Genomic DNA, 15,003 nt, shown 5'->3' on the forward strand with positions numbered 1-15,003 from the left:
GAGTGTTAACGCTGTCCTTATAAAGCAAAACAAAGGAGATGTTCGAGAACCTAACGATATCTTACACGCTACTGACATTGTATAAAGATTGCAGTCTTTATACAATGCTGCTGATACCTACTCAAACGCGTACCTGCCCTCAAATTGAAGCTTTGCAACATATTTCGGATTCCTGATGCTGTGATGAAGGTGTTACGTCGTGCAGTGAACCCTATTAGCCGATCTTGTAGCTCTTGCTCTTCCACCCTCATGAGTAGGTATACGCAGTACTTCCACTAGTACGAGGGCGATTCCACACTCCATTAACTACACTCTGTGAAACCCGGTGAGGGAAAGCAACTTCTTGTTGAGCTGAACCTTCGTTTAGCCAACACACTACTTGTTCAAGTTGCAATTATTGTTGTTGCTACATCACGTTCCCTCAGCATATTTGAGTGAAACAATAAGTATAGATATTCGTAGTTCAATTCTACTCCAGAATCTTACACAATTATCAAGCTTCAAACTCGCACTTTCTACATGATCATTATCGTTTCAGATATGACTTTTCCCCAGTCAGGTATGCAACATTCAGATGAAGTACCATTCGTGGAGTTTCATGGTCACTGGCCAGTTCATACCAGCAAGGGAAGATGCAGATTATGCGTGAATGGAATGTCTCGAATGAAATGCGAAAAATGTGATCGCAGGCTCTGTTTCACTGGATCACGAAACTGTTTCAAAAACTTCCATTTGAATTTATAAAAAAATAATATTATGTTCAAGAGCTTCTCCTTTACAATTCACACTTTATTCGAAGTTTAGCCTAAGTTGCTATGGGTTCATTAGCATCCCTTCATAGATTATTATATTTTTGTTGTTTCATTAAATGTTCAATCTTTTTGGGAAATTATTTCTCTTTTAGGTCCAATCGATCTATTTCAATGCAAAGTGGGAAATGCATGTTCCTCTTAAAATATTTCCAGTTATTCATTATTATTAATTATAATTAAAAAACAGACAATCGGAATAATAAATCATGGCTTCTTGTACCTAACTTAAAAAAAATGATAGGCTGAGATAGAAGATGTGACAAACATTTTTCGTCTGAGACATCTGAAGAATTAACTGTACTTCGCTAGACGCTGTTGGTATAAAATATTCACATTAGATGGCTCGAATTGAATTAATTCTTGCAGAATACTTATAGACAAACAAATCATTAATATGTGATTGTTTCAGGTCGTAAACCTTACCTGTGTCGAAAATGCGGAAGAGAATACAAATATCAGTCATCATTTCATCGCCATATAGAATTTGAATGTGATAAGCCACCATCCTTCATGTGTCCCATAGAAGGGTGTAACTTCATGACAAAAAGAAAAAGCACTGTGAAGAACCACATTTATACCAAACACGGTTTATAATGAAAAGTTTATATATTTCTGTTTCTTATTTATTATTGTACAAATTTGTATTTAGTAGGTTTCAATCTTGAAAATTACCTTTATTATATATAAAATGTTTAATGTTCACCACTCTATAACATACAGGTTTGTTTCACACGAATGATACAGATATTCAGACTTTCTGTGCAGGTCCAGATCCGTTCAACGTCTTCATGCATTTTCATGAAAATTTCAAGAAGCTAAAACAAAATATTGACTCATAATGTCTTGTTGATAGCACAGATGGGGACTGAGAAAATAGCATTTCTTATTCCAAATCTTGTTACACACCCTGTACATCAAATTTTTAATAAGGGAAGACAGCATTCAAAATATTCGCGTGTTTCGAACGCTGATTCAGACTGTCCAAATTGTCCTGCATCTGCACTGAAAGCCTCTGAATGAAACACTCTGAATGTTGTTTCATCTTAGGTTATTATTACTGTCAGTTTGTTGCCTACGCTATCAGTCAAAATCTTCAGTTGATGTCATATTTGCTTATGAAGCATGGTACCCAAAACCCAACTGTATATAAGTTATATGAATTATGCTCTATTTATATTCTTTGGTATAGGTACATAGTTACCCCTGCAATAGTCTTATAGTGTTCCAGAAGTCCTCACAATAATGGAGTTTGTGAATAAACATGAACTGTGATATGCGATTAAAGATAATATGATGGAATAGGTCTTTCAACAGAAGCCTTTAGTTAAATTAAATTTCAATGTATCGTTTCATTGAATAAAGTTTTTGTTTGATCATAATAAAGAGTTGAAAGATATAAATCGATTTGTTACTCTTTGTGCCAAATATCCTTCATAAAACGAAAGGTATTCCAATGAAGAAATCTTTTGAGGAAAGTATAAAGTCTCCAAGATTTCAAACACACAAATGTATTCGTTGAGAATAATGGAAATCCAAATGATGAGGAATACCTGTTTCACTGATATTCTTGTCGTAATAATTTTATGTTCTAACAAATATTGAGCAAATTAGGCTCTGTTTGCTTTATGATTATGAAAGCGTTTAGTCCAATAAATATATTATATTTTTTATTGGAAAAATGTAAAAGTTACCAATCTCTCTTCGATTTATCCAATGATGTGGATACACTTTGCAGTTCTATTACTGACACTATTTTGTTTTAGATAATTCCTATGACTGTGCAGTGTGTGGTAGATCATATAAAGTAGCGAGATCACTATGGAGACATCAGAAATATGAATGTCAGAAAGAACCATGTTTCAGCTGTTCTGTTTGCTCATATAGGGCAAAACACAAATCCAGCATGTTGAAGCATATGTGTAACATGCATTATGACGAATACATGAAAATGAGGATTTCGTAGATTGTTTTAATTTTGTGGAAAATAGTTTAAGTTATACATACCGGATGTTGTACGTACATATACGATTTATTATTTGTTGAAGCCGTAGAAGATATTTATTTTGAAGTTTTTATGATGGATATGTATTCATGAAATTTCATGTTGTAAAATCAATACGATACAAAATTAAATAAAATTTTCAAACAATGTCGGTTTTATATGTTGTTAACTTCTTTTCATTTCTCTGATGATTTTGATGAACGATGTCGTATGGTCTGCTATAGTTGAATTTTGATTTTGAGTTGGATTTAACACTCAACTCAACTTGCACTTGAACTGTACAACTAGGATCAAATTTTGGGGAAGCTAACAAATAGAAACAACAGATTCCACATTCTCATTTGTATATGTTGTCTCAAAATACACTCAACACCTCAATTTTCAGGCTTTGAAATGAATATGTGGAAAATCGCAATGTAAATTTGTTTGAATAATCAAGTTTTCCTCGATTTGGAATTCGAAGCCTATAATAACTTTTTCATTTCAGCGTTTAGGTGTGATGCTTGCAATAAATCTTATGAAAAGGTTGTATCCTTGATTTTACATAAAAAGAAAGACTGTGGAAAATCAGGTTCATTTCCATGTCCAATTTGTCCGAAATCATTCAAGAGAAAGACACATTTAGATGGACACATGCACAGGATTCATGGTGTTGCTTGGCAGAGAAAGTCAAGAATCACAACGACAGATCTGTAATATTTTGAGGACTGTTATTTCCTCAGAATTCAATAAGCGGATTGTTCTTAGATGGACCTATCTCTTGAAACTTGTCTAGTATGTTACGCTTTTTAATTTTATTGACTGGTTAATGTTGTTTCTGAAAAGTTGATGATGAAGGGATAACTTTTCATATTTGAAAACTACGTATATCAATAATTATCATGTCAGAATCATCTGAACACATTAGACAAGAAATATTTGTTGAGGATTAAATTGATCACTAATATGAAAAAATACTTTTGGGACACCGGTCTCAAATGTTTGGGAAACTTACCACTAGACACAACCGAATGAATATTCTAAATTGTATATTCTATATTCACTCAAATCTCACAATCTCATGTTGCATTGTCTGTCAACGTCAATGACATGTACAAATTACGAATTTTTGGAATTACTTGATTTTTGTTATATTTGTTGTAATTGTATTGTATTATTCGATTGATTTAGATTAACAATGCATGAATAAAAGCAGGTTCTGAATAATTGATTTTTTATTTTAATTTCATTCGATTTTTTGTACAATTTGAGTCATTTCAGTGCAATTAAATAAAAAGAAATTACATTAATATTTTCGAATTATTCAACAAAACTTCATGCGTTACTACAACAGGTTATCAGTAAAATATGAATGAAATATTTGTTTTCTTCAATTCCTTAAATGAGTCTAGAAAAAAAGGCAAATTGTTCTGTGTCAACATCTTTAGCTTTGTTTTCAGCTAGATTACAGAATAAAAAATATGTTATCCTTCTATGAAGATCATCCTTCTAATTTATCTCGTGGTGTTTTTTTGTTCAATTATTATTGTTTATGAATGATTATCGGGATTGTATTCCTGATCAAATGTCCTAGTAACACCTACCTATGTAAATATGAAATAATATTCATTAGGTGTATGAATAAACAAGTATTTTCCTCGATTTTAAATTCAAAGTTTCCTAAATGTTCTCATTTCAGCGTTTAGATGTGATGCCTGTGGCAGATCTTATCAAAAGGCTAGATCATTGACGTTACATAAACAGAAAGACTGTGGAAAATCAGGTAGATTTCCTTGCCCAAATTGTCCAAAGTCGTTCAAGAGAAGGACACATTTAGATGGCCATAAGTTAAGGATACATGGCGTGGCCTGGCAGAGAAAGTCAGGATCCACGATTTGACCACGAAAGTTCTATGGTGTTTTGGGGACTGTTACTTTTAAAAGTACTGAAGAAAACTGAATATTATTTATTTCTTCAAATTTATTTTATGTTTTTTTGGATTCTTGAAGTTGTTTGTTAGGGAAGGTTGATTTAAGTTTTATATTCGAAAACTTTATATTTATCAAAACTAGTATGTACAGGGTGGGCAAAATTCGTTGTCTACTGAGAGGATCTCGAGAACTATGAGAGATAGCAGAAACGGATACCACATTTTCTAGTTCTTTTTCAGAGAAACAAAGAATGGTGAAAACCGTAACCTCCTACGATTCATCGTTTTTGAGTTATTAGCAAAAAATGAGATTTTGACGATTTCGAAAAGTTCTCATAACTTTTTGTCTTAGAAGTTACAGATCTGAAACTTGAACCTTCTACAGGCACTTTTTTACGTAGAATCTACTGACGAGCTCAAAATATTTCTACATTTCGAATCATTAGGCGATTTTTAATTTTTTTAAATGCAAATTTTTTTTGAATTGGAAAACAATCTTTTGTCAGTAGATTCTACATATAAAAGTGCCTAAGAGGGTTCAAGTTTCAGATCTGTAACTTCAAAGCAGAAAAATTATGAGAACTTCTCGAAACCGTCAAAATCTCATTTTTGCTAATAACTCAGAAACGAAAAATCATAAGAGGCTACGGTTTTCACCATTCTTTGTGCCTCTGAAAAAGAGCTTGGAAATATGTCATCCGTTTTCTCTAGCTCGTATAGTTGTCGAGATCCCCTCAGTAGACAACGAATTTTGCCCACCCTGTACAACTCAGTTTTCATGAAAGTTGTTCAAAAAAGTTATACAAGATCAATATGAGACTAACATTTGTCACTACTCACTTCTCCTCTCATCATTTTATTATATTTTTTTTTTGGAAATGATGACTCTTACAAATATTTACTGAGTAGAAGAAATCTAGATAAGAAATGTTTGTGAAAGATTAAATCAATAATTCTATATAAAAAACCACTAGGTGCCTTGCTTGGGTAAGATTGAAAAACTCAAAATATTAAATTCATGGAAGCTGTACGATTTTCAATAAAACTTTTTGTGGTCACATACAATTTTTTTTCTCACCCGTTTTTTCCTATAACTAATGTTCAGTCTGAGTATGTGAAGAGAAAACGATTAGTACTCGTATATGTACGTATAATATGAACAGATTTGATGGTAAAACTCTCGGTTTATTCAACCCCTGTAATATTACACTACTGAATATTTTCTTTGCAGAGTTCGTGTGCGATGCTTGCAACAGATCTTACCGCTTTCTTTCGTCCCTGAAGTTGCATAAGCGGAAGGACTGTGGAAAAACAGGAAGGTTCCCTTGTCCAGGTTGTCCAAAGTCCTTCAAAAGGAAATACCACTTGGAAACGCATCTAGGTCGAATACATGGATATGCTGGAAAATTATTGCCTGAAATGGATGAGTAGTGTTCCAATATTTCCTAAGAAATTGTGCACTGAAATCTGAAATTCAGTAGATCATTGGACATATTTCAAGGGGTGACTAGGCGGAAAAGAAACAGATTTGTTATGATGAAATTGAGGGAACAATAAACTATGAAATGTTGACGCAATTCCTGCAGTCACTTTTACTGTTTTTCTTTCTTCTAGTCAACCTGAATCATTTGTCCCTTATTTATTTATAAATTATATGGTTCTTGGTCTCAAAGAATACTATTTTTCACTATGAGTACCTATATTTCGTTAGTTATAAATATGCACGTTGAAATCAAGTTTAATGTTGGTATGAAATGTAACTATTTGTCAAAATAAAGTGTTTAATACAGATAATTTTTTCATTTCATGAATGGTTGTTTGGTATAATATTTGATGTGACAATAATCATAAAATGTCGACAGCCACAACTGGGGAGTATGAGTATGTGCTTATTTGAAGGGTTATTTCTTTACTTTTTGGATTTGTGAAAAAAAACCTGAAAATTGAGAGGAGTTAGATTGAGTTTCAATTATTCCAATAATTGACGTTTTATAATAATTTTGAAATCCAACGAAACTATCGACTTTTATGTTTTATTTTAAGATATGGAATGGGAGGTACTTTTATCGCAGATTGAATATCAAGAATCCTGTATAAAATTATTTTTTGAATGTATATAACTCACACTTATATTGCCTTATTATTATCTTCCAATCTTAACACGAAGTCAATTTCAGATTTGTCCAGGAGGTACCGTTGTATGTGTGGAAAAAGTTATAAGAATCCAGAAAGTTTATCGAGGCATAGAAGGCAATGTGGCAGGGAAAAAAAGTACGTTTGTCCCTATTGCGGACTGAAAGGTCATAGAATGGATAATCTGAAACGTCATATAAATGTCAAGCACAGTGGAATGTCCTGTGAGATCGTGAGGATTATAGTTTAACGTATGTTATGGGAGAAGTTGGTAGGAGAGGTACACCTAAGGTCCAAAATGGAAATAGGGAGAACTGGCACCTGAATTTTAAAGACCAGAAAGATTCGCTGTTGGATTCTTGAATAGTATTTAATGTACGGAATGATTAAAGGCCCTGGAGTTTTTACTCACACCCTTCGGTGTTTTTTAACTTCTTGATGAAGAGATCTCAGGCCCTAGACGAGGTATAACTAAATATTTTTTTCCTACTGTGGCCTTAGCATACGTTGTTGATGGTTTAAACGTTAATTTCAGCAAAGATTATAGAGTAAAAAGATAGGAAACGCCCTCATATCTCTAGTGCTAAAAACCGACTACATTTTGGTCTGTGAGAACACGTTTGACAATGAGATGGCGCTGAAAACGTACTGTTAAATAACAGTTTTCTGTTTTATAATTGAGGAGCGTGAAATTCGAATTCTATTCCTTGTATTGTATCGCTTGAATTTCAATATCGACTTTGTTGAGACCAAAAAACAGACATCCGGAGATTCAAAACAGAAGAAGACAACAAATAGAGCTTTAACTAGGATGTCAAAATACCTTCAAATTTATATTCAAAACAGTCTTAGGTTCTTAGTGACACATTTGAAACAAGAGATGGCGGTCACATCACTTTAGTCGCTTCTTTCTACTCTATAATCTTTGGTTAAAAGTGAAAACTACATCGGTCAACACCAGGACTTTTAATCATTTCATTAATTTATTTTTATATAATTTTTTTGGATTCTTGAAATGAAATTTGCGTGATGAAAATAATCTTAATAATAAAGAGAGTCCCGCAACAGTTGCGCGGTGCTCCATGTATACAGAGTGAGTCAACAGTGCATGATCCATCGGTCGATAATTCTCAGAAATTTTTGGACTAGGACATTTTTTAGAGATCAATTCTCATTTGAAAGAGCAGGGTTGTATCAAAAATATTTTCTGCTAATGCGCTAAGATGAGTCGACTTTGCCGAAGTTCGAATTTTTTTTCTAGCCGAAAATTCCTAAGACTCATCTATTGAGCACTGTTGATTCACTTTCACTTTCTTATATTGTATATTTCAAGAAAATATGGGTTATTCGTTAAATTAAATATGTTTTACTAATTTTTTTAATATAATTTATGATTTCTGTTGATTCAATGAGGTACTTCTGGATTGTCTGTAACACTTATCGACTTATAAAAGTATCAAATATATTTGAAGTATTTTACGTTTTCTTTTTCGATTCACTAAATCTCCTCTGCTCTGAATTCCCCTCAGACAATTGTTCTTTCTTGTTTTTTTTTTCAATCGAAGTAAGCTTTCAAATTCTGTCTGGTTTACAATATAAGTTCTACAAATCTATTATATTCTTTGACAAGTCATATTCAATTTATTTCATCGAACAGTTATGACTGTCATTATGAATGTCATTCTTTTGACGTCCTCGTGGTATATAAATCTTCTCGCGTGACTTATTTTCAACATAACACATAAGTACCATGAATAACTATCTATTATTCATATCTCAGTAGATATTTTCAATTTTCATGAAGAGAATTGTGTATAATATCAAATACAGAGCGAGTAAGAAGTAACGTACAAAATTCATATCTTCGGTATTTAGTATTTTGTAGAAAAATGTTCGAACATTTCATGCCTGAAATATTCCTCAATTACACATGAAAAGAAGAAGGATTTTTCTCAAAAATAGTAAATACCGAAGATATGAATTTTGTGCGTTATTTTTTACACTCTCTGTATATCTCAGGGTGATCGTAACAATGATAATGTCATTTTGAGTCAAATTTTTATTTTCAAATCGCATATGTCACTCTCATAAAATTGATGTAGGAGTTTCGAAAATAATTCAGTTGATAGGATTTCTTTATAATAATTTTTTCCACGGGCTTCAAAAATTTCATTAACACGAAACTTTTTTAGGTACTGTCTTCACCTGTAGTAACTGTTTGAAAGTTTTTTTCTGCTTGAGCAGCTTGAGGTCCCACAAAGGGCAGGACTGTTTAGTCACTAGAGAACCACATCCGTGTGCATATGGTTGTGGATACAAAACGAGACGTAAAAGAGATCTGTTGAGACATTACAAATCGAAAATGCACAGAATCGAGAAAAAGAAAACATAGAAATTGCATTACAACCAACAATTCCTACTCAACCTCTCACTTCCGAATATTCACGCATCTCGTTTTCAGAAATGTACGTGTGCGATTGTTGTCAGAAAACATTTTGCCATTTGAGGACCCTGAACACACATAAATATCTGGACTGCAAAGTGAAGAACATCAGCCTGGAGTGCATATATGGATGCGGCTACAAAAGTACACGAAAATACCATTTGAAGAGACATTACTTGTCGAAGCACGAGTGACCAAAGCAACAAGTTATAGAATTCATGTTTGTATTTTTTTTTTCATAATTTTACTTGAAGAGTTACATTTCATTTTGAAAGTGATTCAATTATGTTGAGGTATTATTCTGAATATATTCTTCTGGAGTAGCAACATATGTTTATTTTCATTATTCCATGAGTTGATTTATCCATCAAAAATTGAATAAGTACATATTTGTATTCACAATAATTATCAGAGGAAGGTGAAAACTACGCCTGAATTTGTAGTTTTGAGATATACAGGGTGTCCGTCAACAAATGCGAAGGACTCAGGGAGATGATTCCTCGACGAAAATAAGCAGGGGTAGTTCCTATAAATTTTTGTCGAAATCGACCTCCCTTCCAAGCTACAGCCTTTGGAAGGCGATGACGAGTTGACAGTTTTTAATTTTTTCGTGAAAATATTAGATATAGATAGATTAGAAGCGCAAACCCCCAACTTTTATAAACAATTTATCCGCAAACGTCTTATAGGTCACCCACCTTGGAAAACCCTGTATAGGCAGTTTTCAACACAGGTAAGTAACGTTTTTGTTTTTGCTTTTCGCAATTTTGCCCCATTCATCATTAAACTCGATATTTTTGTGTAACTTGTTACTTAAATGCGCATTTTTCGTATATATTATTTTGATTTATGCTCCTCCTTTCAGGAAAAACGGCACTGCAGTGCAGCATTTGTGGAAAAAATTACAAACATAGCTCTTCTCTTTACCGTCACATACATTTCGAGTGCAATAAGCCACCTGGATTCAAATGCCCTTTCGACAGCTGCAATTACATGGCTAAGAGAAAAAGCAGCATTAAAAGTCATTATGTTGCCAGGCATACAAGAGCGGAAAATAAAAATACTAAAGTTTTGTTCTTCTCCTGATCATAATGATGAAACTACAGAATTTATTGAGATACTCCTGATTTTTCAGTTTTCTGTTCAGAGTGTGCTATTTGAACTCGGAATGTTGTGCAAAGTTCAAGAGAAAAAAAATGTGTTTTCTGATCATAGAAATCAATACGAATGAAAACAAATTATACTCCATTTACTTTTATTTCAGCACTCGGTTGGCCATGGCAATTTGACACATTTCACTCTGTATTGTACGAAAATGTGGGGTTATGAAGCTTGTCAAAACATTTTTGGGTTTTAAATCAACGCTATGTTGCCCGTTCTACGTAAAAGTTTCTGGCATTACGTATTTTATCACAATGTCGAATCTCTTCGGAAAATGAGTGAACATAATTGAAGTTTATACAAACTGATTGAAGGCATACCAAATACAGTTATTTGCATGGAAAATACAAGAGATTAGTATAATATCATAATATGCACTAGCTTCAGGAGAGTTAATGTTCGTTATCTTCTTTGGCTAAAGTTTGAATACGTTACATCAGTGGTAGATTTCAAAAATATTAACCCGAAGATGAAATGCATATGATGTAGTGGTTGGGAATGGGTATCTCCCGAAGGAATTAACAGATAATTACAAGAAAGTTAAATTCTTCAACAAAAAACATCTTGCATCAGTATAAGTAATTATACGATTTACGATGACATTCATCGAAAATCCTGTAGTAAACTTTTCGCATTAATTCACTCAAAGATAAAATTTTTTAATTGCCACCACTTTTTTGGGTCTCCCAATAGAAGGATATTCTTTGTCATCCTCTTCATTCACAATCTTTCTGATTGTGGAAATATTCAGCTGAAATAGTTTAGATTTAGATGAAACATTATATAAATTCTCTTACATTGAAAATGTTCGCTACCGTCTGATGTATTGTGGATTTTAGAATATCAGGTTATAACTATTTGAATGAGCGGACCTGAATTTTAAATAGCACTTCCTGAAACCCTGTCTCTTTTTTCAATCACTTTCGGCATTTTCGTAATAAAAATTGATATTATTATAGTTGTGGCAACGGCGTTATGACATTAACGACATTTCATGAGTGCCAACCTTACTCCGTTATTGTTAAAAAAACTTGAGAAAATTATTTCATGGCCAACCGACTGCTAAAATAAATGTGAATGGAGTATACCTACTCTAATATACAGGCTACTTTGATTAGCCGGTGATATGGCGTGTCATATGCCAAAGAGACGAACGAGAAACAGTAACGTCCTTTATAATAGAGGTTTTAATGCAAACATTGGTAGGAATTTCCCTATGGCCAGAATTTGTAATGATTTCGATGAATATGAAAGAATATTTTTGTTATGTCGTTATCTTCCTGCAAGAAAAATTGTAGGAAAATTCTTGTTTCAAGAAATTCCTTTCTTTTAAAGTTGTTGATTGTTGTTGATTTCTCGAATAACTGTTCATTTTTAATTATTGTTTTTTTTTGTGTGGATACTTTTTTGCGTGTAGCCTATTTGTGTGCCATTTCTATTGATAAATAAATAATCAAGGAGAAGACCAAAGTCAACTGAATTCCCAAACTTCCCACATTTTAGGTTCCAATGAAATCTCTCTGATTTGACGAAGACTTCATAAAAAGGATTGAGTATTATAATTCTCACACCAGCGATTATTGAATTATTCTTACTATTACCGTGTGTCATAATTATATTCCTAAAAAATTATTTATTGGGGTATTAATTTGTAGATACGACTTCAAATTTGAACCATTGATTGACTTCATAACTAATCTATCACAAATCCATTTCAGATTTTCAAAAAATAGTTCTGCAATCTCTGTCGAAGATAGCTGCAACCTTGAAACGAAATTCGACCAAATTGGACGAAATCAACCACAGAATCTTATCATCAAGTAACGAGTTAGTACCACCTGAAAATTTACCCCAAAATTTCCCAATGAATACCCTAGAGCTCTTTCAGAGTTTCGAGAGGTTGCTCTGGGAAGATGCAGACGTGTGGCACTACATGGTGATTTGATTATTCGTTCGAAAAAAATTTAAACTACCATTGAAATCTTCCAGGTTAAAAGATTAGCAGCCCTAGGTGGCTCTGGGGGTGAAAGCCTCACTAGGAGAATTCTGAAATTCTTGATTACTGATGAGGTAGCTTCACTCTTCAACTGGAAGGGAAGGGATAAAATGCCTTTCGAGAAGTTGAAAGTTACGGAATTGGTTGTTGGTGAGTATTATCATTATACAGGGAGAGTCTCGTACGAATATTTAAACAGTAGATTTTTGAGATCGAAAGAAACACTTTTTTTCTGTACCTCCTGTATCATTTTTTCCGATGCGGCCCTGATAAAATGATATAGCCATTTTAAGTTTTCATAATGAGCTGTGCCACTCCTGGAAAAACAAACTACCTTCAGAATAACTGGCTAAATCTGTTATACTTCACATCTGTGGACCTTTTGAACAGAGTTGTATTCAGCCCAATGTTTCAAATTTCACAGATAGTTTTTAATTTTTCAAAATTTCTCGAAAATGGCGCATTATACGTGAAAATATGAAGGATACTTTTATTTTACAAAACGTTCAAATATTCATTAGATAGCTTCTAAATTAGTTTCAAGAGTTGGGTTCGTTGAATATTTGATATTTTTATGGTACATAATGAGAAAACTAGAAGACGTGGTTGACATCTTGTGTTCGAAAAAGATTCATCAAATAAATGAAAAACTAAATTCATTTCATTCGGTAAAACCGTTTGTGAGATAGAACTAGAAATAAATTTTTTTATGGTTTTTCAACAGCCTGTATCTTTCAAACCGAGCGGATTCGTAAAAAATGGTAAAGGTAAAACGTTTTTGTCTAGGCTTTATTGCAGATAAAATTTTCAGATTTTGAAACAAATAAGTTGATTGTTAGAAGTTAGAAGGTAAAACAATAACTGATCCAAAATTCTTAAAAACGCAAAATGAAATTAGTTGCCTGAAACTGAAAAAGTTATGAATTGGGGAGAATTAAAGAATGTAAACATTGGGTGTCTCATGAATGAACTTGTGGTAGACAAGAATCGGCAACTTTTGAAACGGTAACAAAATTTCTGAACTTAACTTTTGTGGAGCAGCAGATATATGTGACAGACAAAAGTTTTCTTGGTTTATGCACCTTAGATTCGGGTGACTTGGAACGATTGTTGAATTCAACTTGTCATATTTTCAAAACTGTTACCTATTTTATCTGAAAAAGAGGTTCGAATATGCCAAATGACTCAGACTATTGATTAGGATATATACCATGCTTCCGAATTCGGATATAAATTTTGAAAAAAATAAAATATACTTGTCGCAAGTCACCCACTGAATTGAGAGGCTTGGGGCACAAGTTAAAATCTATTGATTTCTCAACTCTCAAATGAAATAGGTGACTTGAGACGGTGTATAGTTTTGAAAAATTAGAATTTATGATTATTTAGTTGAAATTCGGTAAGGAAATCAAAGGTTAAACACCTTTTACAGTGAAAGTAAATATATTGGAACTCAAATATAAAAAAACTAAACAAAAGGCAACTTTGATTTCTTTCATTCTTTGGTGATTTCTTTGTGGAAATAACGTAAATAATAATATCCTGCGAAAAATCGGCATATTTCCTGCTGCCAATGCGCCGCTTGTATCTATTCGGCATTGTCCCAAGTCACCCTATGAAACAACAAAATAAATTAATGAGATCCGTGTTGCCGTTTGATTTGTAAACAACATTGTTTCATGACATATCTAATATCCCAATATCCCACGTATCCAGAAAAAAATTACACATGCACAAAGTGAAACACATGTACAGGACACTAGAAAGTATAAGGGCCATAAAAAAACGCGCTTTTACTCTCCTGAATTCGTTAATTTTTCCTGTCAATTCAAACGCTCTGGTCACGGCAAACTCAACAGGAATTAATTGTTAAACTAACCGAAAAGACGCTACACAATCTTAGTTTGTCCCTTGACTTATAAATGGTAAGAAACAAAGAAATCTGCAAGGGGGTGATTGTCCCAAGTTACAGGACTGACCCAAGTCACCCGAATCTACCGGTAGTAGTACTCCTTTCACGTCACTGAGTACACATGTTTATTAAATTTCTTTTTTGCAGCTGCAGTGAGGGTTAATTATGCAACAGAAATGAATGAACTGAAGATTTGTAACACCGTGAAAGACTGGTTGAAATTCGCGAAAGTTAGGATGCGATCAGCTGGCAGAAAAACTCATTTTGCTTTGAAATTCTAAACCTCTCTGCTCGATTTTATACAACTTTTTTTTCGTTATAAATATTATATTCAATTTAAAGTATTTATTTGTATTATTTCAATTTTTCTTTCAAACAACCACAAACAGTTTCGGATACATTTGACTAAACTTGAAGTTTGGAGAGAGTACCTACAACTCCCTATCAGTTAAGTCACAGCCGTCTTTATCTAGTTTAAGAAGGCTGTGTATAAGTTCAAGGAAACTAGGATACATAGGGATTCTATAAAATATTCCTAATTTTTTTTTCGACGAATGTGTATTTCGTTTGATGATGATAATGGTATATCTAGTTCGATTCAGACCATGGATGTGAAAAATGTATAAATAAAATTT

At 33.1% G+C, this 15,003-nt stretch overlaps 2 protein-coding genes across 5 annotated transcripts in view; one reads left to right on the forward strand and one right to left on the reverse strand.

Annotated features, from left to right (window-relative positions):
- LOC123309063 (protein tramtrack, alpha isoform) overlaps positions 1-15,003 on the reverse strand; it is a 592,303-nt gene that overhangs the window by 307,320 nt on the left and 269,980 nt on the right. The window lies entirely within an intron of this gene.
- LOC123309087 (longitudinals lacking protein, isoforms A/B/D/L) overlaps positions 1-15,003 on the forward strand; it is a 286,345-nt gene that overhangs the window by 250,737 nt on the left and 20,605 nt on the right. The window contains exons 5-7 of one of the 4 annotated variants that reach the window (XM_044892006.1): positions 12,179-12,396; positions 12,450-12,606; positions 14,516-14,712. The exons of the other annotated variants lie outside the window; for them this stretch is intronic. Of the exons in view, the coding sequence (XP_044747941.1) occupies positions 12,179-12,396; positions 12,450-12,606; positions 14,516-14,649 (509 nt within the window). The 3' untranslated portion in view covers positions 14,650-14,712. Of the gene's footprint in view, positions 1-12,178; positions 12,397-12,449; positions 12,607-14,515; positions 14,713-15,003 lie in introns of those variants that run through there. 4 annotated transcript variants of the gene reach the window in all.

The sequence above is a fragment of the Coccinella septempunctata genome, chromosome 1 (assembly GCF_907165205.1).
Source record: "Coccinella septempunctata chromosome 1, icCocSept1.1, whole genome shotgun sequence".
NCBI classification, from domain to species: Eukaryota; Metazoa; Arthropoda; class Insecta; order Coleoptera; family Coccinellidae; genus Coccinella; species Coccinella septempunctata.